This window comes from Lactuca serriola, chromosome 9 (assembly GCF_051521515.1).
Source record: "Lactuca serriola cultivar US96UC23 chromosome 9, Lser_US96UC23_V15, whole genome shotgun sequence".
NCBI classification, from domain to species: Eukaryota; Viridiplantae; Streptophyta; class Magnoliopsida; order Asterales; family Asteraceae; genus Lactuca; species Lactuca serriola.
Window position 1 is genome coordinate 61413761 of NC_136416.1, and position 27174 is coordinate 61440934.

Genomic DNA, 27174 nt, shown 5'->3' on the forward strand with positions numbered 1-27174 from the left:
TTTATTTTTATAAAACAAAAAATATATTTTTTTAATTTTTTATATAAACTTTGTTTCATAAATTTTGTTTGATTCATACCAAATTTTAGATCATACGTTGACTTATAATATTTCATATCAAATCATTTCGAACCGAAAAAGGTTTTTATTATAGATTTTGGTTAATAACATTTGGAATCGTTCAATCATACTATTTAAGTTGATAATATTTTGATAATAACATTTTGAAACATACCTTTCAGAAAAAACTATTTTCACGTTGTTTTGATAATAACATTTTAAATCATAACATTTTGAATCATACTTTTTAAAAAACTATTTTCACAACCTGTAAATTTATTTTAAAAGCTTAAAAATTGAAGATGCTCATTCCCTGCACACTGCATACAAAACCTAAACACTTCACTCCACCAGTGTAGCAGAAAGGACAGATCTACGATTCTCTCGGGATACCAGCGATGGCTTCACCATCTTCTTCAGAAGGTAAAAATGACGAGAGGGAGCCGGCGACTTCCAAGTTGAAAAAGGAAAGATTAGGATGGATGGAGTGGCTTAGAGGTTGGTTCTATTTGGCATACGAGATGCTTTTCCAGAGAATAATGGCGTCTCATTTGCAGAATCCGATGCCTTTGCCTCCCCTCAACGATCTCACTTGCATCATTACCGGATCCACCAGTGGTATTGGCCGAGAAACTGCCAGGTCCTTGTTTTTTCTTATCTATTCCGAAGTTTTAGCATTATTATTCGATTCAGGTATTATGGATGATTCGAATTTGGGACAATTTTACGCTGTGTGACCATCAATTTTCGGTTAAAACTGGAAAAAAAAAATTCTAATCAGAACAGCATATTTGTCCACAAGATTAAACGATTTGTGGTTATTGATCTCTCCTTTTTAAATAATATGTCAAATTAAGGAATCCCTTGGTAATTGTGTGGTATGAATCATATCACTTAGGTATTTTTAATATTATTATCACTAGCATCTCAAAAATTGAATTTCAATAATCAGAGAAGCTAAAAAACGTAGATGATTTCCTAAATTAACCTGTATCTTAGATTGCAATTTCACATGGTTTTTAACGTCTCCACTGGTTTATTTTGGGGTTAGACCTTCATAGATGATGCATTGAAGAACACAGAATCTAGCAAGTCCTTGATGACCTAAGGATAAGAATTAATATCAAACTTTCAATGCTTGATCCCCTGCTCACAATGAGCTTCTTCATGTTGTATACTATATGCATCACTGAATTTTGTGATCCTTGCAAATTAGTATGACAAGTAACATTTCAACTTTGTTTAATCATTCTTGATTCTCTTATTCTTTAAACATGAGCAGACAGCTGGCAGAATCAGGGGCACATGTTGTTATGGCAGTTAGGAATACCAAGGCAGCCCATGACCAGATCAAGAAATGGCAGGATGAATGGTCTGGAAGAGGGCTTCCTCTCAATATTGAGGTATATTTATATAGTAAACTTTGGAACTTTTTTTATTTAAAAAGCAAAGCAAAAAACTTATTTAATTTGTGGAAATTAAGGTGATGGAACTGGATCTTCTCTCCTTGGCTTCTGTTGTAAGATTTTCCAAGGCATGGAATGCACGATCAGGACCTTTACATGTGCTGATAAACAACGCAGGAATATTTTCTATAGGAGGTTAGTTTGGTCACATAATTTTACATTTCTTCAAATATTTTTATACCTTCTAAAAAAAAGCAATCCAATAATTCCTCTTACTTTTTTTTTTTATTTAGAACCACAAAAGTTTTCAAAAGATGGATATGAAGAACACATGCAAGTGAATCACCTGGCTCCAGCACTGCTTTCAGTCTTACTCCTTCCATCTCTTATAAGAGGTTCCCCTAGTCGAATTGTAAACGTGAACTCAATTGTAAGTTTTATTCCCATCTTTTTTTTTTTTTTGTTTTTCAACTACCCAATTGTGAAAAAAGTAATTATTTTTTTTATAGATGCATCAAGTTGGATTTGTGGACACAGAAGATATGAATGTTGTTTCAGGGAAAAGAAAGTTCACAAGTTTAGTTGGTTACTCAAGCAGCAAATTAGCACAGGTGTGTTTCTTTTACTAAATTAGTTGAGTAATTAGTAAAATATTATTTAACTGTAACTTAATTTTCAGGTGATGTTTAGTAATGTTCTCCACAAAAAGTTACCTGGTGAAGCTGGCGTAAGTGTAGTATGTGTATCTCCAGGAATAGTTCAGACTAATGTGGTAACTACTCTGATCTGACTTTTTAATTTGTAAAATTAATTTATGATGAAATATCATATTTTAAATTGGAAAATTAGTTTATCACTAGTGATTGTTGAGATTGTGAATTTCAGGCGAGGGATCTTCCCAAAATTGTTCAGGCTGCTTATCGCCTAATCCCCTATTTTATCTTCAGTGCTGAAGAAGGCAAGAATTTAACATGCTTTTTTAGGGCAAATTGAATGAAATAACAGCAAACTTTTTTTAATTATTGTTTTCTACTACAACAACAGGTTCTAGAAGCTCTCTTTTTGCAGCTACTGATCCACAAATCCCGGAGTATTGTGAAATGCTGAAAGCGGATGAATGGCCAGTTTCTGCTTTTATTTCTCAAGAGTGTCGCCCTACAAACCCTTCTGAAGAGGCTTATAATGTTGAAACTTGTTTCAAAGTGTGGGAGAAGACATTAGAATTGGTTGGACTTCCTTTGGATGCAGTAGAGAGGCTTATACAAGGGGAAGATATCACCTGCAAATATGGAGCCCACGAGAATCACGATTAAAAAAAAAAAACGTCTCTTATTCATTTTTGTTCACCACACACATAGACACGCCAATATAACAAAATCAAAGTGTTTTGCTGTTTGGCTTTGTTGTAGCAGATCATTGGCTTTGCATGATTTTTGTTTTCTTTTCATTTTGGGTTGGCGTTTTAGAAATTTACAGGTTCACGTTTTTCTTGTGTTTCCAACTATCTAATTTTAACCATCATTCACAACAAATGTCTCCAAATTAGCTGTGTTTGGTTGTAGAAAATATTCTAAGAAATTTGAAAAGTTAAAAAACATGTTTGGTTCAATATTCGTTACAAAAATTTTCCTCATTTTTTATGTAATGTTAACCAGTACAAAGTTAATTTGATGATATGATATGAGTCGAAAAGTCTTTATGTAGGCTCAAAGAAGATAAATCTTAAATTGAGAGCATCATAAATGTTCATTAGACTATTATTTACTAACAAAGTCCTCAATAAGACAAACAATTAACTAACTTTATTATTTATTCTAATAAAAAGTTTGTAAGATACTAAGATTGCTAAGTATAAAAATTAAAAAATGTTTGGTTATGATGTGTTACCAATAAAATCTTAAAAACCATGCTTGATTAAGCAAAGTTGAAGAATAAATGATATTTAAACAACTCAAATAAAAAATGAAATTTGAACTTTAATAACTACATATTTCTATAAATTCAACCCACAACCACAAGAACAGAAAAAGATGGACCAAAAGATAAAGACAAGAAGAAATGCCAATCATCCTAATAGTGAAGATTAACAATTCAAGGAACCACATAATAAATGTAGGATGACCCTTCTCTAGTCTAGGTCATAACTCATACCATAGATAGTTGATAGTTGATAGTTGATACTGAAGAAACAGAATATTCTAGTCTTATATTTAACAGTTGTACCCACATACATAGCATAACTTCACCTATCCCATTCTGATGATGATGATGATGCTTGTGGATGCACCTTCAAAGAATCTCTGCCAACATTATTATCATCCAAGACCTGGTTGGTGCTATGCGCCCATCCCATGATATGTGGCAAAGCAAACTGCATTTCATTTTTCAAAATATATAAATTATAATTTTTAAATTCAGTTTGCATTAAAAAAAAGAATCAAAAACACACATACACTGAAAGCCGCACGCATAACTGCAAACTCAGCTGTACTTACAGGAACTGTTAATCGTTCGTTAGTTTTCAAGATATTGTTTGCTACAGCTGCAAATAAAACAAAACCCCAATATAAATTCAGCAACATCATATTTACATACTTAGAGAAATCAAAACCATGTTCATTCTCATTGAATAGAAAAATAACCTACTTAGAGAAATGAAATAACCATCCGTGTGTGGCTTAATTGATAAGCTTTTCCTCACTTGACCTGCATCCCTATAACATATACCATCATCAAATAATATTTCAACATGGTGAGTAAAAACTGATTTTTCCATATATTTACCATAACATAAGTAACAAAGGGTTATTATTATACCTTGATTGCATTAATGGATCATGGAAGAATTCACAAGAATCTCCTGGACCTAAACTTATGAATGATCCAACTTCTGTCACTGACAATGCAAACAACTATACAGCAATAAAAAACCAGTTAGATCACTAAAGAGGATTATTCTATTCCATAGTAATGCTCCATTCCATTCCATTCCAACTTTAATAACCCAGGAAAAAATAGAAAGTAAATTATAATTACAAATGTGCCATTACCTGTTTCTTTTCTGAATCATATTTGCGCTCACCAATAGCAGGCCGGAATGTCAGCATAATCACACCTCGCCGATCTACTTTTGTATAACCAGACTACATAACAAAAAAAATTCAGTAATTTGTGATTATATTTTCCAATTGATATGTTTAGTATTCTTTTTAAAAAGTAAAAGGCAGATAGAGAATCATACATCCGTTTTACTAAAACTAGGAAGAACAGGGGCAACAGAAAGTGCTGCTTTGCCTTTAAAAATTGCATAGTCTGCAAATATACGCCCAGAATTTCTCCCTCCTGATTCATGGTTGCATAAATAAGTGTTTTTTTAACCCTTTTATAAACTATATAAGAATCAAGCAACGAGTGTTGAGAATACCTTCAGCGCCATAACTTTGTCTGGCAGTAGAAATGCCACGCTGGAAGAGCTTGTTCCTAATTAACAACAACCATAAATAACTTCTAGGTTTAACAATTTAAATTAAAACCCCACATGTAATGTAATATATCGATAGATTAAACAACACAACACAGCATATGTTGATATACCCAGATAGAATATACGCTAACAATCGATAAATTAATGTAGTTTCGATGCAGATGTATAAATTTGATGAAGGAAAAGTGTACGGAAAAGCATTTGAACAGCACTGAATCAAGAAATAAAATGAAGAGAGGGTTTTTGGTAGTAGAAGTATTACCCAGAATTAAGGAAGTGAGAAAGCTTGACGATGGGTCTAGGGTTCATTGTGTACCGTGTGAGGACTGAAGAGGAGCGCGGTTTGGGGAAATTGGGAGAAGCCCTTCGAAACGATACAAACTACAAAGTGTTCGAGGCGCCAAGATTATGAGTGTTTTCCGGTGTGAAAAAGAAAGGGGCTAAAAGTGTAAAATATATTTTTTAATTTGGATATATTTGGTCTATAAATATTTTTTTCGTTCGTATTTAGCTTTCAACTTGTTAAACTGTACACGTTCAGTTTTTATAATCGGTTACTCAAGGTTAGTCGGTAAAAATGACTTAATAGAATAATATATTTCTCACTATGTACACATTTAATCTTAATATTTTTATACACATTTAGTCTTTAATATTTTTTTTTTGCAAAATTAGTCATTTTTGTTTTTGTACTCATTCAGTATTTATGATTGATTTCTTTACATTTTTTTACGACATCTTACGTTGGACAATCATTAATGAGATGTTTTGGGGCTTTTGATGCTTATGTCCATCATGATCTCGACTACTTGGTTGCTTATGTTATGTGTTCTGAGCGTCATATATTCTTCATATGTTCTCGGGTTTTAATGATCTTTATATCCATGTGTTCGTATTTTAGTCTACTACAACTTTCGTTTAGATTACTCCCGTTAAAAGGTAATATAATTTTACTTACGATCTTTATATCCATACGTTTTTTATAAATACATGTATAGATGTTTTTTTATTTTTATTTTATAAAACCGTAAGTAAAAATATATTACATTTTAACGGAATTAATCTTAACGAAAGTTATAGTAGACTCAAAAAAAAAAAAAAAACATGTGGATATAAAGATCGTTAAAATATGATATCGTATGAAGAAGTTACGACATTCAGAACACAAGACCTAAGCCAAACCACATGACCTACGCAACCAAGCAGTCGAGATCGCGGTGGACATAAGCATCAACAGCCTCAAACACTTCATCAATGATTGTCACACCATTATCTCTTTTTCAAAGTTCTTTTCTCTTTTCAAAATTCTTTTCTTTTTCTGAAAATTCTTTTATAAAAATGATTTTCTTTTGAAAATTTTCATACCAAGTCCTCAGTTTGAGTTCAGACACACCTGAGAGTATGCCCAAATCCCTCAAACCAAGACTCTAATACCAACTTGAAACATCCCAAAAAAATACGGTCCAAAATTTTCGTTTTGATTATTTATAAAAACCATAAATACCATTTGTCATTTCACAAAAACATAAGTAATGTATCTCAAATCATCATAATAAAATATTGTATCAAAATCAAGGGCCAAATATCAGAGTCTATACATCCCAGACTAAAAGTTGTGGTGTGTGCCATGCAGTCATCCCAAGCTCTTCCCCTTGCTAGCGGAAGTACCTGAAACCAAAAGTGAAAACTGTAAGCACGAAGCTTAATGAGTCTCCCCAAATTACCAAATAGCATATACATAATCACATAATAACATACATTGGGCCTTGCCCGCTACATCGGGCCCAACCCGGCATCGGCTCCGCTGGCATCAGACCGAAGTTCGATATACATATAACATAGCAACAGGCATATAACACATAAACATATAAACATTCCTCGGGCTTTCCCCGACATCGAACCGGAGTCTGGAACACATAACACATAACATATAAGCTAAATCTTCCTCGGGCTTTCCCCGACATCTGACTGAAGTTTGGAACACATAAACAAACACATGCAAGAATCACGAAGACATCAAGCATACAAACATTCCTCGGACTTGCCCCGGTATTGGACCGAAGTCTAGAAACATATAACTACATCGGGCTAACCCCGACATTGCTAATAAACATAAATGGCAGCTCCAACGACTCCCCGACTATCATTTTCACAATAAACACTTAGTCAAAAACTAAGAGTCCTTCTAAGGGTAAAATGACCATTTTATCCCTTGATCTAATTTGGACCATGACCTTGGCCCAATTCCCTTGAATCTTTTCAAACTCATTATTAGTCCACTAATGGCCTAATTTTCTAAATTGGGCCCAACCCCTCAAATGGGCCTTCCCTTAAGCCCAAACATGTCCTTGGTCCATTATCCGACTTCTGATGGCGCAATTCGGCCCAACATTTTCTAAGCCCAAAGATTGGCCCAAACCGAGGCCCAAATGTCGAAAAGCCCAAAATCTGAGAGTACGTCGATCGTACTCCTTTGTATGCTACGCATACAACTTGCATGGATTGTACGTTGCGCATACTGGCGTGTACGCCCATCGTACTACTTTGTTAAGTCATTTTCATCAAAACTGCTTAATCCCTTAAGACACTAAGTCCAAATTATAAATTTGACTCCAATAACCCGTCTTAACCCATAAAGCCGATTACTTGGTGGCTTGCAACCCACCAAGTGAGACCAAATTTGGAAAATAGCAACTAACTTTCATGGAAATGACTCCAAACTCACGCATGGTCATAAAAGGACATTAAAGATTGAGACTTTATTGCGTATGGGACATGAATATCACTGAGAGTAGCACCTTTTGTCCTTTAAACAAACTTGAGTCATAAAGGTCCATTCTTGGAACTAAAAACACCCTAAAAGAACACTACACTAGATCTAAGCATTTAAAAAGATACTTGAAAGCTTTATACCTCCAATGAGTCCCAAAAGTTGATGTTATCGTGGATCTTTGAGCTCAAGATACTCAAGTTCCTCTTCACTATCTTCTCCTTCCTTCTTTCAAGCTTCTAATCTCCAAACAAGCTTCACAAGGCCAAAAAATTTGGATTAGGTGTCTAAGCCCATAACTATATTTGGTATGTACTTGACCCGGTTGTAGCATGGTTCTTTTGGGTTGCCTTCACCAGAGCAACTTGACTGGATGATTAATGGAGAAAGAGGCTATTATGGTTTATTAATATATTATATGAATAATATATTAAAAGAGAAATCATATTGGTTAACTAATATTGGTCAAGAATTAATTAAGATTTAATTTTGTGGTCAAAAGATATTAATTGAACTTAGGGGATTGGAACTGCAATTATAAGATAATTGGATTTTCTGCTGAGTGTGACATCCCCAAAATCTCGGCCAGAAAAGACCGATTTTCATTTATGCTTTTAAATATTTTCAGAGTAAATCCTTTGATTTGAAAGAGTTGCGGAATTTGTTCCCAAAAACAAAACATGATAAAACAATGTTTACCGAAGCATTTCATACAAGAAATGTATTTTCATTATAATCAAAACTCGGGGTGTCATGTTCCGATACAGACCAATAAGCATAAACGAATACATTACAAGTCATTTAACAAATATAAACATATGCAGACTTGTAAACAAAACAACTTGATGGTTCATCCATCTCATGCCCTTTCGCCACTTCCTGTAATACAATTTAAAACTGAGTGGGTCAGGCTTGGGAGCCTGGTGAGCATATAGGGTTTTCAACCCACAATAAATATCATATTTAATTTTCACCAACCAACAATAACCCAATTACCCATTCCCGTTATTCTCACTTTAATGTCCCTAATACAACTAATCATAAGGGACCTAGTCTAAGAATATTTCATCGGGGCGACAACACATGCTTCGGGGGTACCTCAGCAATATAAGTCAAATAAGGCAACCATGAGGGGGATGGAGTGCAACGAATGAACACCCAAGTTCATTAACACCTACAGGTGGCGAACCTGCTAATGTTTCCACAAGACTATCTAGAAAAGTATGTGGTCGTCATCTAAACTCCGCTAGATGACTAAATCAAACAACAACGAGGCCTCTCATCTGTTTATTACACACCAACTATCTACCCATGTTCTACCCAACATATTAGTAGATAAAAATATACATTTGTATACATAGTTAAAACCTGTATAGCATGCTTTAATCAACACATATTTCACATAACAGATGAGGCACACACACACACATAACACATATCTCATAGAGAATAAATCATATTTATGAGTTAGAAGAAAGTGAATACACATTCACACATATAAACAACAATATACTTAATACACTCAAACCATACTTGTATTATTATCGTGTTTATGAAAGGTAGTATACACTCACTTGATCAGAAGATGATCGGACAGCACTACGACTTGCAGAAGTAGTAATCCTCAGCAGATCTGGAAGATCTCCTCAAAAAGCGAACTTCTCGCGGGCAGAGCTTCGACTCGGAAACCGCACTTCTCGGGATCTTCGAGATCTCGGGACTTGCCTCGGGGCTAGAGTAAGATACCAGGGCTTCGGGATATTTCTGGCACGCAAAACGATGCAAAACGGGAAAGAGAAGAGAGAAAATGAGCAAAAGACTTGGCTGCCTTCGGATCCTATTTATAGGAGGCTGGAGCCTCGGAGTACGCGGGGCGTACGCCAGTACGCGGGGCGTACTGGTCCGAATACGTCACTGCTTACGTATCCGAAGACTCGAGTGTGAGTGTCGACATCCCTCGGAGTACGCGGGGCGTACTCGCTTACGCAGGGCGTAAGTCGGATCGGACCGGTGACTCGGCTTCGGATAATGCTTCCGAATTTCCATTTAAAAATAAATACAAAATATTTAATAAACTTCGGAAATTCATATCTTCTTCATACGAACTCCGTTTTCGACGATCTTTATATCCACGGAAAGGTGAGACTACGCTCTACAACTTTCGTTTAGACTTCGTAGGCTAATTTTGACTTTATTTTATTATTTATTTTTAATAGGCCGCGACAGACAAACTTCGTTATAAATTCATAACTTCTTCGTTTGACGTCCGTTCTCGCCTAACTTTTTATCGCTTCAATACTAACAATGAGATCTTCGATTCTCATTTAGATTGCTTCGGCTAAAAACCCCTCGATCTCAAATCGAGTAAAACGGGCTGCATACTGCTAAGCCGAAACTTCGATAAATCATAACTTCCTCATACGAAGTCAGATTTGGACGTTCTATATATATTCGGAAACCTCGTTTCAACTACTACAACATAAATCAAAGATATTAAGTTTATTTTACACTTAAATTTTGACGCTTATTTTTATTCTTAATTAATCAAACCACATAATTAAACAATTAAGCACAAAACACACAATACTTAAATAATACAATCTTATTATTTCAAAACGGGTTACAAGGGTTAACCTAGACTATTACATTGCTAAAAGTGGCAAGCCCGGAAACACAGGCGTTACACTGAGGATCCCTTAGAAAGGGGTGGACGAAATCAAGGGTGGAAGCTCACCTTGAATTCGTCCAAGGCCTCATTCTGGAAGGTTCATTTGGACTGCTTAAGGCCTAAGCAATCAAATGAGAGTTTTGACTGAAACCCTAGCAGCTTACCTATATAAATGACCCTAGACTTTGCATTTTCGGCTACACCTTGAACCCCAAAGATCAAGAGCCGATTTTGAGCCTCCTTCCCCTCTCTCCAATATCATCCAACTTGCTTTGGTGTTTGAGATTCATTAGAGGCATCGCATTTAAGGTGCTAGGTTCTAAAAGCTCAAGATCTTCAAGCTACAATTGAAAGGTAACTTCCTAACCCAAGTTTAGTTGTGATTTCTAATTTATTGTATGATAGAATTAGGGTTTACAAGCTTTGAATGATTTGCATGTACAATTAGAGAAACCTAGATCCAAAACTTTAGGGTTTGCATGTACACCATACGATTGATGTAATGCTCAAAACCCATCATTGGTATCAGAGCCTAGGCTATTTTCTATTGTATTTGATGCATTGTTTGATCATTCATTTCTTGAAAAATCAAAAATTCTGCCCTTTAACAGTTGAACTCGTCGAGTCACCTGATGAACTCGACGAGTCCAGTCAGTGACTCGGCGAGTCGAAGAGTCTGAGAGCAGATCTTTCGGGATTTTGGCCTATGTTGGATTGGGATAATTACCAAAAACGTTTTTGATTAATAAAATCCGATTTTTATTACATTGATATGATTATCCTTATCAAAATAGAAGATAATTATCAATTAATTAGATAATTATTGCCTTCTATGATAATCTTAATTATTTAAATTATTTGATTCAATTATCTTGCCATGAAATTGAATTAGGTCAAATTTAGATAATCACTAATTAACTGTTTAATTAAATTATTTGTAATTTGATCTAGAAAGTTTTGAAAAGTTTTAAAACTTGCCCTCAAGTTTTGGAATTTAAATATTTTGATTAAAATTTTAATTTTGAAACATTTAAATTCTAAACCCTAGAATTTTACAAGTTTAAAATTCAACCCTTATACTATTATAATATTATAAGAATAATAATTATATATATGTATAAGATAAAGTTAGTCTTACCATTAGTAGGCCTCTTTCACGAAGCCGATCTGTAAGGGGGGTATAAGGTTGTTGCCTATAAAATGACAGTTAAATGGGTTTCCATTCTCACCCACCGCTTCCTTGATTGGAGGAGGATCGTTAGCCGAACGGGTAGGATAGGGCAACCAATTCCTCATTAATAAGTCTAATGATTATAAAGTAACTAAATTATTTTTTTTATAAAATTCTCAATCTTAGTTGCTTTAGGAAAAATGTGAAAATGTATGCTATTCCATGAAATTACACTTTGCACCTTGCCAAGTCGTTAGTGGAGCGTGTGTGGTTAGCTGGCACACAAATTTGGGACTAGCAAAGGTGACAAAGGGTAGCTTGATGTTTATCATAGATCAATGGAGCGTGTGTGGCTAACCGACACATTGATTGGGTGGTAAATGACATCGAGAGTACCAAGTATATTTGCATGGTTATTCACACCTTGTTTGTGATCCTCAGTATCCCAATCACAAACTTGAAGGGCATAATCGAGATTTACACATGTCATTGAAAAGTTCAATGAATCTTAAAAGAATCTAGGAATTTCAATTCATTTAAAACTTAAGGTCCTTTTTCGTTTTTCATGGTGGAATTGGTAAATCGTCATATACCTACCTTCATATTATGTGCAATTAGATTACGACATCCCTCTTCTGAATTGTAAATAATGATGTTGGATCTTAGCAGAAAATGCAAAGGTTTGTGGGCCGTCTGCTAAAGTTGAATGTGAACTTCGACGAAGAGCTGGCCATAGATATCATTCTACACTCGTTTAACTAGACATTGGGCATACAGGGTGTACGTTGGGCGTACTAGACCCGATCAATCGCGGAGGCCTAACTTATTACGTTTGGCATACCAGGTGTACGCTGGGCATACATGATCAGATGTCAAACCCTAATTTGAGGGCTTTGATCGCTATTTAAGCTCCTTAACTCCCCCAAACACTTTCCATTCTCACCCTCCACCCCTTCAATGTCCTCCCTTGAAACCCTAACCCTAGTTTGAGCCCTGTGAGCAAAATAATGTGTTTTAAGTGCTTTGGAGTGTTCTTGGTGCATCTTAGAGAAGAAGGAGCTCATTGGAGAAGTGTTGGTTGCATTGGATCTTGTAGATCCAGACCTTGTTCACCTTGATCTTTCTTCCGGAGGTATAAAGTTTGAATCTTAATGATGCATTTGTTAGATCTAGCTAATTTTGGGTATTATGAGTTTTTGGTCACTTTAAGTGCATAAAATTTAGATCTTGAAAGTTTGTGACCTTGTTATGGATAAAGTTGGAAACTCTATCCACCTAAACATCATATTGATTTAGATCTAAAGGTTTGAGACTCGAACTTAATGGGTTACATTGAGAAAGATGCATTTTGGTCCCTTTAAGACTTAAAGACTAGATCTTGTTTGTGGGACCATTCTAATGGACAAAATTGGAAACTTTATCCATTATGAAGCAATTAGGAACCATAAAAATGTGATCTTGGTCCTTCTATCCCTTCCATGCAAGAGTTATAATGTCTTAAAGGATTAATAAGTTAGGGTTTTGGCTTTTGGACCTCTTCTAGCCACGGAAAGTCATAAAGGTAGAAACTTTATGACTTAAGTCGATGTTTTGAGTCTAGATCTGAGCTCTGGACAAAAGGTCTTAAGTGGTCAAGCACTTAATGGAGAAATAAGATCAGGTCACGTATGTTGGGCGTATGCAACTGCTATGGAATTTGACTTTGTTGACTTTCGTTGACCATTGACTTTTGACCAAGTTTGACTTTAGGTCAAAATTGAGAGTTTTGGACTGTTGATTAAGGTTTTACTTGGTTTCGGTGATTAGCGGATTCGCGGGAGCATGCGGTGCAAAAAGAGAAACACGTCTCAGTTTTTCGGGTTTCTTCATTTTAGTTGAGTTTTGCCTCATTATACCCATGGGTCGAAGGCACCAATGTCGGCCCACTAGTTTTTGTTATCTTTTAGTATAAGGATGCCATAGGGACTATATATAGTCATGTAGGATAGATTGAGGACTCTTGATCTAGGCTTTCTTGCCCATTCCTTGTTTAGTTGTGGCTATAGAGTAGGATCACCTATTCGGGTGTCTATTTCACTCTATGTATATAACAGTTATGTATTCCTTGGATTGTTGGTATTTAGTATGTTGATATGATGTAGTGACCTATTAGATTTGTATCCTGATATATAGGATGTTGTTATGTTGTAGTGATCTGTTAGATTTGTATCCTGGTATATAGGATGTTGCTATGCTATAATGATCTGTTAGATCTATATACTTGTATATAGGATGTTGCTATGTTGTAGTGATTTGTTAGATCTGTATCCTGGTATATAGGATGCTACTATGTTGTAGTGATCTGTTTGTAACATCTAGACTCCCAGGTACAAATTTAAATTGTTTTATATTCATTTTGGCAGGGCAACTCGACGAGTTGGAGGCCCCAACTCGTCGAGTAGAGATTGAGATAGCCGCGTGGTTTTTAGAGTCAACTCGACGAGTAGGAGGACCCAAATCGACGAGTAGGAGCTAGGTGTGAAAACTCTAATTTACAAGGTTTGCATCCTATTTAAAGGACCTTAAGTCCTTTACCCCTCCTCCCTTATCACTTTAACACCTTGAGAGAAACCCTAATCGAGTTATTATAATCTGAGAGAGGGAGAGAGAGATGGAGAGAGAGAGAGAGAGAGAAAGGCTAAAAATGTGTGTTTTAGTGCATTCTTTGAAGAGCTTGAGGAGCAAAAGGCTTGGAACGAGAAGGAGTCCTTGGATCCAAAATTCTTTCAGCGTTAGCTACCTTTTGGAGGTAAAAAGCTATTACCTTGACCACTTGTTTGTTAGATCTCTCCATTAGGGAGCTTATGGCCGTATTTACCTTCTTTTGAGTCATTTAGTTGTTTGAGCATGCCTTGAAGATGAGGCTTCAGATTTGGACAATATTAGGTCCCTTAGGCCTAAAGATGCAAGCTTTATCAAGCTTTGGCCAATTTCCATGCCTTAAACCCCTTTGTTGAGCTTTGGTTTGGAAAACTTAGCCCTAGATGCCATGCATGGATGTAAAGCTTGCAGCTTTACATGGTATTTCAGCATTAGAAGGCTAGATCTAGAGGTTGGGGCCTGAATCTTGCTTAAAGACACCTGAATGAGAGAATAGCTTGAAGGGACTCGACGATCTGGTGAGCCAACTCCACGATTTGATTATGGTTTTCCCTGATAATCTGGATGCGTTAAGAACTCGGCGAGTTGGTGAGACAAGTCGGCGAGTTGAGTTGGATTTTCCCTATTCTTCAGAGAGACGAAGGAACTCGACGAGTCGCATAGATGCACTCGACGAGTTGGGTCAACATGGATTGTTGACTTGAGAGTTAACTTCTATTGAGTTTTAGGGTTTGGTCAAGTATGGACTTAGGAGACCATGGAGGGGTAAAATGGTCTTTCACCCTTTCCGAGGAAAAAGGAGTTAGTTTAACATCTTGGAGTTGTTATTATAAATTATTAATTAGAGATGATTATGATATATGTAGGCGGAGTCTAGACCTACCACTGACTACGATACATTCTTGTTCTACCTACGAGGTGAGTCTTCTCACCATACTTACCTGAGTGGTAATATTGTATGACCGGAGGGTCTTATTTGAGTTATCGACTGGAGGGTCTTATATGCTTATACTGAGTTATGTGATATATTATGCATTATGTCTCTGTGATTTATGTTATATATTATTATGTGCCTTATTGAGTTAGGACCGGAGGGTCCAAACTGAACTGTGAGCGGAGGATCCTTACTGAGATACAGGACCGGAGGGTCTAACCCGAGCTGTAAGACCGGTGGGTCCTCACGGAGACACATGACTGGAGGGTCCTTATTGAGATATAGCCATGAGAGGCTAATTATTTGTGTATGGTATTTTGGGGAACTCACTAAGCTTCGTGCTTACAGTGTTGTGTGAAATGTGTTTCAGATAACTCTCAGGATCGCGGGAAGGCGCCGGCATGATTGTACACACCAGCTAGAGATATTTTTTTGAGGATTATGGGATATTGTCAAACATTTTGTTATCTTGTGTTTTGAACACCTAATAAATGTTATTTTGAGAAATGTGAAACTGTGTTTTGTGAGGTTTTAAAATGAAAAATTTATTTGAAATTTTAGAGTGTTACACTGTTAGATCTGTATCCTGGTATATAGGATGTTACTATGCGCACTAGTAGAAAAATAGCCTTTTACGACGCGCGAACCATGACACGCAGTAATTAATGATACGCAAAGGTGAGTGTGTAAAAAATAATGTCATATCTTCCAAATTTTAAAGGATTTCAGACGCGCATTTTTGCGTGCCCTAAAATTAGTGTCTAAACAAAAAAAAAAAAAAAAAAAAAAAAAAAAAAAAAACACGGAGGGCACTTGCGTGTCGTCTACGACTGTCGCTTTATAAATTTTAATAGAACGCGCGCGTTCCATCTGGGGAAAATGAAATCCCAAAAACTTAAAATCCCCGCCTTCCTTTTTTTTCTCCCTCCACTTTAATTTCCCTCGTAGCTAGGGCTTTTTCAAGAACTTGCCCCGATTATTCCCTCCTATACTGCTCGTTCTCTCTTCAACTTCCCTTTCTCTCCTTCTCACTTTGACAAACCCTTTCTCTTCTTCTCAGTTCTCGACGTCGACAGCTTCTCCCACCTCCGACGTTTCTCTTGGTGTTGGCGCCTCCCACCTCTGACCTCCGTCTAGCCCCGCCCCACCGTCCAACGCTTTCCAGCGTCACCCAGCCGATGGAGCCCCTCATCTCCGGCAATCTCACCTCGCCTGCCCTTGCCAGCAACATTAGGTCCGGTGACCTTAAGGTCATTGCTTCTATTGCTCAAATTTACAAGCCCTATGTCTTATTAAGGTATGTTTTTCTTGATTCTAACTTCTCAATGTTTTCGTTCTTCTATAAGAACCCTAGCTTTGCTAAATCTCTTTTTCTTTCCGGCTTAATTTCTCTCTATTTCATTTACGATCGAAGGAACAAACTTCCGATATTTGGTGAAACTAACAATCGATGATGTGTGATTAGGTGAAATAATCGACTAGGGTTAACTAGGAACAAAGACACATGGAAACGGGAAAGGGGATGAAAAAGAAATACACAATATGTTTGATTAGGTGAAATCATCGGTTTTGGCAATTTTCTTGCCATCATTGGTACTACCGGAAATCTTAGTTGGCAGGAGGAGTCGCTTCACTTTGGCTAATGCAGATACAGCAGTCTCTGCAGCATCAATGGAAGATGATGTTTTGGCTAATTTGATCAGAGGCTTCACATCCCCTTCTACAATATAAGAGATTTTGTTCTTGGACAAAGCACCCAAGGCCCGAGCTGATTGAGTGGCAATAATTTGAGTGTTGCTTGTTAAAAGCTTCATCAAGGATGCACAACCTCATCAGTTTCAAGACTATCACATATATCTTGACGAATGCTGAAGAGATCAGCCAAGACAGAAGCTACATGTTCCTGTGTTTCCTCATTTGAAGAATTAAGAATCTGAACAAGCGATCTCAACCCTTTATAAGCATCTAATCCTTTTTGAACAAGGTCATAATGTGATGCCATGGTAAACACATGACCTAGTACTTCAATTTTGTGGGCTTTTGATTTTGGGGTGTCCCTCCAAAGCATAGCTAGTAGCTGATTAATAGTGGCAGCATCTGCCATGCGTATAAGCTTTCTTAGTGCCATCCTTGAGGCTTCTTGTCCCTTTGTTCCACCAGTTTTCAAGAACCATACGAAAACAGGAATTGCTTCAGCACTTTCAACACATGCATAGATATCTTCACTGTGACAACATAATTTCCACAGAACATAAGCTGCATCCTCCCTCGCTTTATCAGATCCAGTTTCTAGTTTCCAATACTAATATACGTTTCTCAAATTGAAGTATTTGTTGTTCATGATGAATTACTTCACATTATTAACGCGTTTAGCTCGCAATCACCTATATATCTATATATCTATTGACATTATTAACGCGTTTAGCTCGCAATCACCCATGACCTTTCTTTCTCTAAACAAAAATCTCCCAGCCTTACTCTACAAGCTCTCTTTCTCTATATCTCTCTCTAAACCTAACACTCCTCGACCATCTTCCCATGATTACTAATAAACAACACACAGAATGAACCGATTCAATACTTTCAGTCATATTCTTTACAAAAGAACCTCAAATTTTACATGAACTTGGCTTCAATAGTTTCATTCATACCATAATCAGTGTTCAGAAAGGAAAGATGAACCGATTAAGAATATAGAAAAAGTGATGTCTCCTACCAGGGTCCAACCCTTGAGATCGAGGGAGTTCTTTGGGGAAATCACGTATAATCGATGCCTAAGGAATTCGTCGTCAATGACAGCTGGAAAACGACAATGGCGGTGAAAGATTAGGAGTCTGAGAATCGCTTTCATTATCTTCAAAGATTTCGTTAGTCGTCTTTTCTCATTTTTATTTCTCATCTCAAAAATCTATGTTTTTATGTTTATTTTAGGGTTTTATTTTGCGTGTTATTCAGCCCCACTCTTGCTCTTTATCCACTCAGGTAAGCTACAGTTTTATTGCAAAAACTGCTATATGTTTTGTACGTAAAATCTTTTGATCATTTGTTTTTGGTGGAGTTTAAAATTAAGAAATCATGTCTTGAGTTGCTGGAATTCTCTTTACCCATAGTGCTTTGGCTTAATATTGATATTTGATTGTGCTATTTGACCATATACCATCACAGGTTTTCATAGGTTCACTAATGTGTGATCAGATAATGAAAGAGGTTTAGAGGCTACAGTTGTTTAAATAGTTCATACAATGGGCTGATGTGTGCTGTTATAGAAAGAAATAGACATCAATATTGAGTAATTGATTAGCTTATGGTGAGGATGTTAAAACATGAAATAAAACCTGACAAATCTAGTGCATCATCTGTCCACATAAATAAATAAGTTCTTGTGTCTTCTTAGCTTAAATATAAATAAGTATCAATCTCTTTTCATGACATATACAGTTTCTTTTTACAGGTATAACAAAATGTCTGGAAGGAATCGAATGCCATGGGGCCCACGTGAGGGCCCAATACACCAGGCCCATGGGCCCCTCCCCAAATTACCTGTTGTGAAAGGGAATTAACTGTTGTGAAAGATGAGATTCATATATTAGGTTAAATCATCCCCTCATTACATGCTGAAAAAGATGCAAGAGCCTTTGTGTTGGTTGTTATCTTTTCCTGTAAGACAACTCTGTTTCAATCTTACACTTCAGAAGCTTAAGTACAATAGACATGAGGTAAATTTGACATAAGCATATATATATATATATATATATATATATATATATATATATATATATATATATATATATATATATATATATTCCTTTGTGTTGGTTGTTATCTTTTCCTGTAATGAAGTTGTTTGTTTTTTGTTTGGAAAATATTGGTTTTAGAAATATAATTATTTTTCCTGTTCTATGACGTATAAGTACACCCATACTACAATAATATTAATATTTTTTTATTGTTGTTTAAAAAGCCGTAGGAGAGGTTTTAGATGGGATGAAGCCAACCTTGGTGAAATTGAAGCAAATAAACATGTAAGACAAAAAATCACAGAACCCAAAACTCCATATCATCCTATGATGCATGATACTGATGGTATTATACATATCCCACATTCCATTAAATTTAAATTAATTATTAATTTGTTATGTAAATTAATTCAAGTGTTGTTGACTTGTTGTAGGATCTTTATCTCCTATTGGGGGCTCTGATAGTTTCCTTGAAGGAGATGATAACATCAACATCAGACTGAATGCTGATGCAATTCGTTCAGCACTGAATGAGATGGCATCTTCTAGTAGCAACAGTAAATCCCATTCTGGATGGACATCTTCAGATGATGAAGATGAAGCAGATGTCATGGATCATGATCTAGGTTCTTCCTACTTCCTTCATCTTCACCCTTTTGCTTTTCTTTTATTCCAAAAAAAAATTAAAATTAAACTGATGATATGATGAGGGTTTAGATGATGAAGGTGGGAAGAGTGCAAGAAGCTTTAGGGAGAAAAGAAAGTCGCACTATGATGAATATCGCAAAGTGAAAGAGTTACAGAAGAAGGAATCAATGAAAAAGGATGATGAAAAGCAATCCACTGTTGATGGTGTGGGAGATATAAACATCAGTATGCACTACAAAAGATAAGGACATGCAAACATGTTCTTTATTTCTGATCTTATTGGATTTATTTATAAAATCATTATTAAGTTATCTGATGAGCTTATTCTGTACATCAGAATGCAATTCACATATGAAATTCGAGAGGGTAGGAGAAAACGGGTTCTCTCGGCTGCAGGGAGTTTGGATGCTGCGGGAGATTGTGATCTTGATTGTGATGAAGATACTAACAGCTCTGTGTTTCCCTTACGTGTTGTCACGAGGGGTATTTATGGTATTTTGTTACCTGTTGGTGGTGAACTCGGGTGTTTACAGGTTTGCATGGGTGGGGTGTATGACTTTTAGTATGGTAATCGGTAAAAGGTAAAAGGTAAAAGTGAGTCGACATTATAGCATATCATATTATCATATATTGGTATGTTATCATATATGAGTGGCTATTTGATCAATGTCAGTTGACACAAATATATAAAAGTGGGCTCACTCTATTACGATCTTTTTTACTCAATTGTCACATTACGTTTGGCCCAAAGTGAGTAGGCTTCAACAAATATTAATTCTTTTTTTTGTTTTATATTTGGGACAATGTTATTAAATATTATTTGTATTTTTGTATTCCCATGTTTTTAAGTCCAAACCATGGATATTTTGTTGATTTTGGAGGTGAAATGAGACGAGATATATTTGCGTGTTTTCCAATCGGGTGACACTGAATTGGGTTTGTCATCAAAGTAAGGTTTGATTTAATCTCTTCAATCCTTAACACATTGATATGTCATATGTTAAAGTTGACTCAATCAGTTCGTGTTTTTGTTGTAAATTGTAAATTGTAATTCAGGGGATTCTTGGTCCATGTGCATCACTTGAGAAGGTTCATATAGTATTTTAAATAATGTTGACTCTTTGTTGACTTATTGTTGTTTTTTGTGCAGAAAGGTGCTTTATGTTCTGATATTAGTATTGGTCAAGGGGGTACTATTACATGGAAGGTGCTTCAATACACACTTGCTTACTCCATTGTACACAAACTAAGGAAATAGGAAAACACACAACGGAAATTGGAAAGTAAATGAAAATGACAAGTGATTTTGTGTTGTGTTTACAGGGTTGATGAAAGCGAATAGCTCTCGAGTTAGAAGTGGAAAAGAAAGCTCAAGCCGAAAGAGATAAGATGCTGAAAATGCAAGTGTTGTATTCTTCATTTCAATTGTTAGTATGAAACATAGAGTAGATTAGATGAATGCAAATTTATATATTATAAGAACTAGAATTGTATGACATTAAAGTTTATTCAATGGATTGTATTTTTTTTGTATATGGTATTTTATTTCTATTATGACACATTAAATGCAAATTTAATTTAAAAATTAATAAATATATAAATATATATATTTTTAAATATTTAAACTTACGATACGCAAAAATGTGTGTCATCTTCATTTATGACATGACCTTTCTTGACAGGGGCTTTCTTGATACACATTGTGTGTCATTAACACGCGCGTCGTAAGGTTACGACACGTGAATGCGTGTCGTCTTTCTTTATGACAGGGCCTTCCTTGATACGCATTATGTCTCGTAAACGCGCGTCGTAATTGCGCGTCGTAAATGAGCGTCGTAAATGCGCGTCGTCTCTCTTTATGACAGGGCCTTCCTTGACGCGCATTTGCGCGTCGTCTGAGCCTTTTACGACGTAAAAGGCTGTTTTTCTAGTAGTGGCGGTAGTCATCTATAGATATGTATGTCTACCTGTACTTGCTAGTTATCATATAGTGGAGTGCCCTAGGGGTTGTATGTAGTCACGTAGGATAGCCTAAAAACTCTTGGTCTAGGCTTTCTTGCATGTTCCTTGTTTGGTTATGGCTCTAGAGTAGGATCATCTGTTTGGGTGGCTATCTCACCTCTGGTTACTTATGGTTACGCATTTCATGGAGGTTAGCTGGTACTAGGATAGTGTGCTGAGAGGGGACTAGTAGGCGGTAGTGAGCTGTATGATTGATGTTTGCATGTATTTTGTGCCTACTTAATCCTTTATTGTTTATATGTCGACATATGGTGGTAAGGGGTTGAGGCGAACCTGTTTTGTTTTGTAGGCCAAGATACCAGTGCGGGCGGGCAGTAAGCCGTAGACAAGAAGTCTCGGGAAGAGCGGTTCGGTTGAGGCACCAGGCCAACAAACCCTGGGTATTCCAGCTCGATGGCTGATTGGACCTGTTGCTGTGGTGTTCAAGGAGTTGTGCAGTTGGAAACTATTGAAATTTCTGAGGCGTCATGCCAAAACCTAAATGATTATGGAGAACTGCAACTACCAAATGCTCGCAGCTAAGGCATGGTAGCACCAACTACTAAGGTGACACAACTTGTCAAAACATAGGTGTAACAATTATTGAAGCACATGTTCTAAACATGAAAATTGAGATGTATGTCCTTACACCTAAACATGAGGCGTAAGTCCTCTAATTGACAATGTTTAAAACTACTACTAACCGTCCTGTTACCACTATTTTAATTCATATCCAACTATATTGAACCACTTGTATTTATACCTAATATAAGTATAAATTTAATCTCTAACAATCTATAAGAACCATATAAGCCTTATAAAATTTAGTGATTAAAATCATGATTAGAGCATCTCCAATGGGAGCTTTTTTATAGTGTATTTTTTTTTTAGATGATCACTTATTACCATTGGAGTAATTAGTTTGTTTGCTTTTTCTTTTTCTATTGACCGCTCAATATATATTGAGTAGTTGATAAACTTTCATGTTTAATACATTTACCCCCTAATTCTTTAATCATATTGCAATTTACCCCTTAATTATGTTTTAGTTGTAAATGTTTGTTATATATTTACTAATTAATTATTCCTATTAAATATTTAATGACAATTCATTTATAAAATAAAACTTTTATATCAATTATATAGTATTTTGAATCATTTTTTGTTTTTATAATTATGACATTAATTTTTTTTCTTCGTATTTTATGTATATAAAATAAAAGCCTAACATAGTTATATTTATATTTTTGTTTGTTTGTGACATTTAATATATAATATATGTTTTAAACCCAACTAATTAAACAAGGGAGTTTTATAGCAAATTTTAGATAGATAAGGATAGATTAGTTAAATTTATATATAAAAAAAAAAGCTATCGGAAGAAGTTAACCATTGGAGATGTTATTTATTTAGAGGTTAAAGTTAATGGAATGATGTGTTGACAATTTTTTTAAGTCATAGGATATGTTAACTACTGGAGATGCTCTTAGGTGTTGTTTGTTTTTTCTGAGGCAAAATATATGCAGTCTACGGATCACATCTGTAGACCTCTGCAGTAGAAGTGGTGGACCAAACGTCTGCAGTCTGAAAAAAGAAGAATGTTTGTTTTTTTAACATCTGTGGACTACTAAAATAAATTGAAATATAAATAAACTGATTTTTTTAAACTTCAAAGTGATTTTTTAATATTTTTATGATTTTGTTATAAATAATTATCGAATCTAGATCAACTTTTATGTATTATTGTATAAAAAATAAAAATAAAAATAGTATGAATTAACGTATATATTTGATAAAAACGAACAACTTTGGTTGCGAAGTTATAACTAAACATTATAATTAGTAATTAAAGAATTTGATATATAAATGAACGGAAATAAACTTCGATTTTTTCAATTAAATCTATTAAAAACGTACCATAAATATTTTCTAGAGAAATTGACGATACAGTATTAAATAATATTTTACAAAATTTGGCAAAAAAAAATATAAGATTATATTATGATTTTTTTTCATATTTATATAAACAACTTCAACGACGATTATTGTAATAAATTTGTATTTACAAATTTGTCAAAAATATCATGTTTGTATCGTCGAACGTTTTTTTTTAGTTTTGTAATTTTTTTTTCAAATTGTTTATCATTAATAAAGTTGGAAAAACATAAATTAAAAAAAAAACTTAAAAAAAATAAAGATATATATGTTTTTTTTAGGCTAGAAGATGTCTGAAGATGTAAGAAGACTCTGGTCCACATCTGCGCCAAGAAGAGGGCGCGCAGACATTTTTAGGTTTGCGGTCTTCAAAAAAACAAACAGTCTGCGAAGGGTAATGTCTGTGCGTGGTCTGCACGGCGCAGACAGAAGAGGCTATGTAGATCTGAAAACAAAAAACAAACACTACCTTAGTGTCTAAACTTGAAGTTGCATCTGAATGGATTATCCGGAGAGACTATAAGGATCAAATACTAACCATGAAAAGTGTCTCAAACGATCTAATTTGATATCAAAGATTGATTATCACTTCACCATGTACACAAATTCCTTATTAGGCTTGAACTTCCAAGACTGTTGCTACTATGGCGTTAAAACTTTACTAAAATTCAGAATATACAGTCATTCCATCTTTAAAAAGAAAGTAGAACATATACTTTAATGCATTCCTTGATGGCCATGTGGCAAAAATAGGTCGCACTCATACAAAAATATGAACTTACTAGCAAATATAATATTTTAAAGGGAAAATGACATAAATGCCCTACGAACTTTATAGGGTTTATCCTTTTAGACCCTAAATAATTTTTGTGGCCTTATGAGGGCACAAAGTTGTTTTTGTCGGGTGGATTACATCCTTTTGACCAAAGTGAAAGGGTCAGCCGGTTACTTCTTTAACACAATGACATTTGTTGACCAATTTTCTTACATTGACTTTGAATTTTCTCATACTCTCTCTCTCTCTCTCTCTCTCTCTCTCTCTCTCTCTCTCTCTCTCTCTCTCTCTCTGAAACCCACCTGCAAATAGAGGTCGTGTACTCCTGTTGTAACTAGCATCATATCAACAAATAAGGAGATTGAGTTTTTTGTTTAATCATTGACTACCATTTGTCGTCTCCGGTGAACCTCACCGACCATCTAATAGCCACATGACTGCTTCTACTTATCTAGTCGTACCCAATCACCTTCTCCGGCATGAAGATTGGCTATGTTTATCAACAATCTTGATAACCCACATCTGTCTTTGTGGGGTTTGTATGTTCATTGAGTAACACGTTCCTTGAAGTTATATCCACAATTACGTCCAATCTTATGTGCATGTTTGCTAGCCCAGAAATAAGAACAGAGTAATTTCTTTAATCTTGAAGCTCCAATTTCTTAGAGCCGACAGCCACCCACCTTTCTTTCCTCTTTCTTATTCACGTAAACAGTGCCTCTCCGCCTTCTCTCTAAATCTTGATTTGATTTTGCAAAAAAACATTACGAACACATACAAATCACATGATACCAAAGGGCGAGCGAGGGTCAGTGAGTGACCAGAGGAAGAAGGAGCGATTTCTAACTCACACATACATGTAACTTTTTGAAACAATTTCATATTCATAAACACATACACATATCGTTTTCAGAAACGAAAACATACACATAAAAATCGATATTTGGGGATGAACATATAGATATCAATTTCCAGAACCAAACCTTCATATACACTTACATAAATCGATTATAAAATTGGATTTATGGGTTTTCTTTTGATTGTTTGTTGAGCACTGCGTTTTGGATAACCCAAAAATATGGAGAGAGCGAGAGTAGGTGTGCAAATGTATGTTTGTTTATGATTGGATGTGAAATTTTGATTAAGAGATGAAGAAGATGAAAAGTCCTTTTGGGTAGAGAGAGAGAGAGAGAGGTGGGCCCCAAGTTTTGTCAATAAAACCGGGGAAAAGAGGTGAAAATGGCTAAATAAACAGGTTCCCCTACTTGGTTTCCTTATTAGGCCAAAAAATAAGTTAAATGACTAAAAGGATAGATCCTAAAAACATTATAGGGTCTATATGTCATTTTCCCTATTTTAAACTTGTGTTGACATGAACTTTCTAACACCATCCACATAGCAATGCTTAAAATGTTAGGTTTAAGCACTTCAACAATCTTGATAGACGATTTCATAAACAAAGTAATAATGCAAAAAGAAAATAAGAACATAATATTTAATGTGGTTCACACGATCAGGATGATCGACTATGTTCACGGGAGAGATTGAGAGAGATTTTTCCTTCCTGCCTAATTGCTATTTGTTACAAGTTACACAAATTCAAAGGAATATATTAATACTAATAAGTTGACCTAAAAATGTCTAATAGACCTGACAAATCTGATATAGGAACTAGTGGCTATAGGGTCAAAATGATGAATCAGTCTCCACAACTTAAAATAAAAGTCCTAAAACTAAGAATAATAAGAATGTACTCAATGTAGATCATCAATACTGCTTGTAAAACTTGCCTTACTCATAAATAATAGGTAATGTATAAGCTTACAAACTCTTTAACCATCAATTCCCCTATTGGAAACCACATAAATCAATTTTTCTATACAATAGGTGGAGATTTTGGACACAAAATTAACTATGTACTCAGACACAAAAGATATGTACTCAGAACACAAAAATTGAACATTTTTAATTTTATCACCAATAAAGAGCTCATGTCTAGCATGCCTAAAATATTCTTTTTGGACTTCAAGTTGATGATTCCAGCTTTGGTTTCTTCCTAGATGCATTCCAGCTAGAGGCATTGAGTAAATGAGTTAAAGCTGATGTTGAGGTGAGAGAAGCCTTGAGAAGTAAAAGTGCCTGCACAATCAAGCAAAGCAAAGGGTATCATTAATACAGTTCCTTGTCTACAGTATTACTTAAAAAAGGCATTTACTATTTTTGATATGTTTCTGATCAATCTAGCTAATTAATTACTTCATGTTCACCAAAACTCACTTCCAAAATCTCCATATCACCAACAGGAACACCAAGTGTGTTGAACTTTGAAAATATAGTCATCGATGGAGAGGCTATTATCTCCAAATCATTAGAAACTATGAATTGTGATTGCTCCAGCTTGAGGAAATTACCTGAGCGTGTATTTACTTTGTAAATTGGCAGAAAATCAGTCACACAATAATAATTAGCTGCAACCTTTGGGCAAAGCAACAAGTTGTTATTATCCTCAGACTTCAACAACTTTCCATCTCCCAAACATGAAATACTATTGTACAAATTACTTATACCCATTGATGCAGATGAACCTGAATCATCATCAACATCATCCTTTGTTAAACATATCACAGCACCCAATGGGGTGGTTAGGAAACTGAAGAGCATTTCCACAAAAAGATTCTCCACTTGTGCGCATAATATCTTCTTGTTTGATTTTTGAACAAGTAATTTCATTAAAGTCTGATTCTTGCCAGAGTTGCTTGATGTCAAATCTGAATTACTATTCAATGTAGAGTTTGTAGCACATGAACAGCATGGCTTAGGCTTGTACTTTGTACACAAAAAAGTTAACAATATATATATATATATATATATATATATATATATATATATATATATATCACAAAAAAGTTAGGTTTGTACTTTGTACACAAACTAACTGACCGTTA

General features: G+C 35.3%; 4 protein-coding genes across 4 annotated transcripts; 2 read left to right on the forward strand and 2 right to left on the reverse strand.

Moving 5' to 3' along the window:
- Positions 1-360: 360 nt before the first annotated feature.
- Positions 361-2913, forward strand: LOC145073190 (dehydrogenase/reductase SDR family member FEY-like). Its single transcript, XM_079019752.1, has 8 exons — positions 361-700; positions 1343-1463; positions 1544-1661; positions 1760-1896; positions 1976-2077; positions 2146-2238; positions 2352-2424; positions 2511-2913. Exons 1-8 carry the CDS (start codon positions 459-461, stop codon positions 2777-2779), a joined length of 1155 nt encoding a protein of 384 aa, XP_078875878.1. The 5' UTR covers positions 361-458; the 3' UTR covers positions 2780-2913.
- A 596-nt stretch (positions 2914-3509) lies between these two features.
- ATWHY2 (WHIRLY 2) lies at positions 3510-5369 on the reverse strand. Its single transcript, XM_079019764.1, has 8 exons — positions 5213-5369; positions 4891-4946; positions 4708-4808; positions 4517-4609; positions 4284-4378; positions 4113-4180; positions 3920-4008; positions 3510-3837 (listed from the first exon to the last, which is right to left on the reverse strand). The coding sequence occupies exons 1-8, from the start codon at positions 5257-5259 to the stop codon at positions 3709-3711; spliced, it is 678 nt and encodes a 225-aa protein (XP_078875890.1). The 5' UTR covers positions 5260-5369; the 3' UTR covers positions 3510-3708.
- Positions 5370-18844: 13475 nt separating this feature from the next.
- Positions 18845-20847, forward strand: LOC145075749 (uncharacterized). The gene is made up of 8 exons (XM_079021877.1): positions 18845-18849; positions 19095-19216; positions 19305-19496; positions 19588-19715; positions 19827-20051; positions 20575-20607; positions 20669-20725; positions 20842-20847. The coding sequence occupies exons 1-8, from the start codon at positions 18845-18847 to the stop codon at positions 20845-20847; spliced, it is 768 nt and encodes a 255-aa protein (XP_078878003.1).
- A 5407-nt stretch (positions 20848-26254) lies between these two features.
- Positions 26255-26959, reverse strand: LOC145075750 (uncharacterized). The gene is made up of 2 exons (XM_079021878.1): positions 26486-26959; positions 26255-26368 (listed from the first exon to the last, which is right to left on the reverse strand). Exons 1-2 carry the CDS (start codon positions 26957-26959, stop codon positions 26255-26257), a joined length of 588 nt encoding a protein of 195 aa, XP_078878004.1.
- Between the last annotated feature and the right edge of the window lie 215 nt (positions 26960-27174).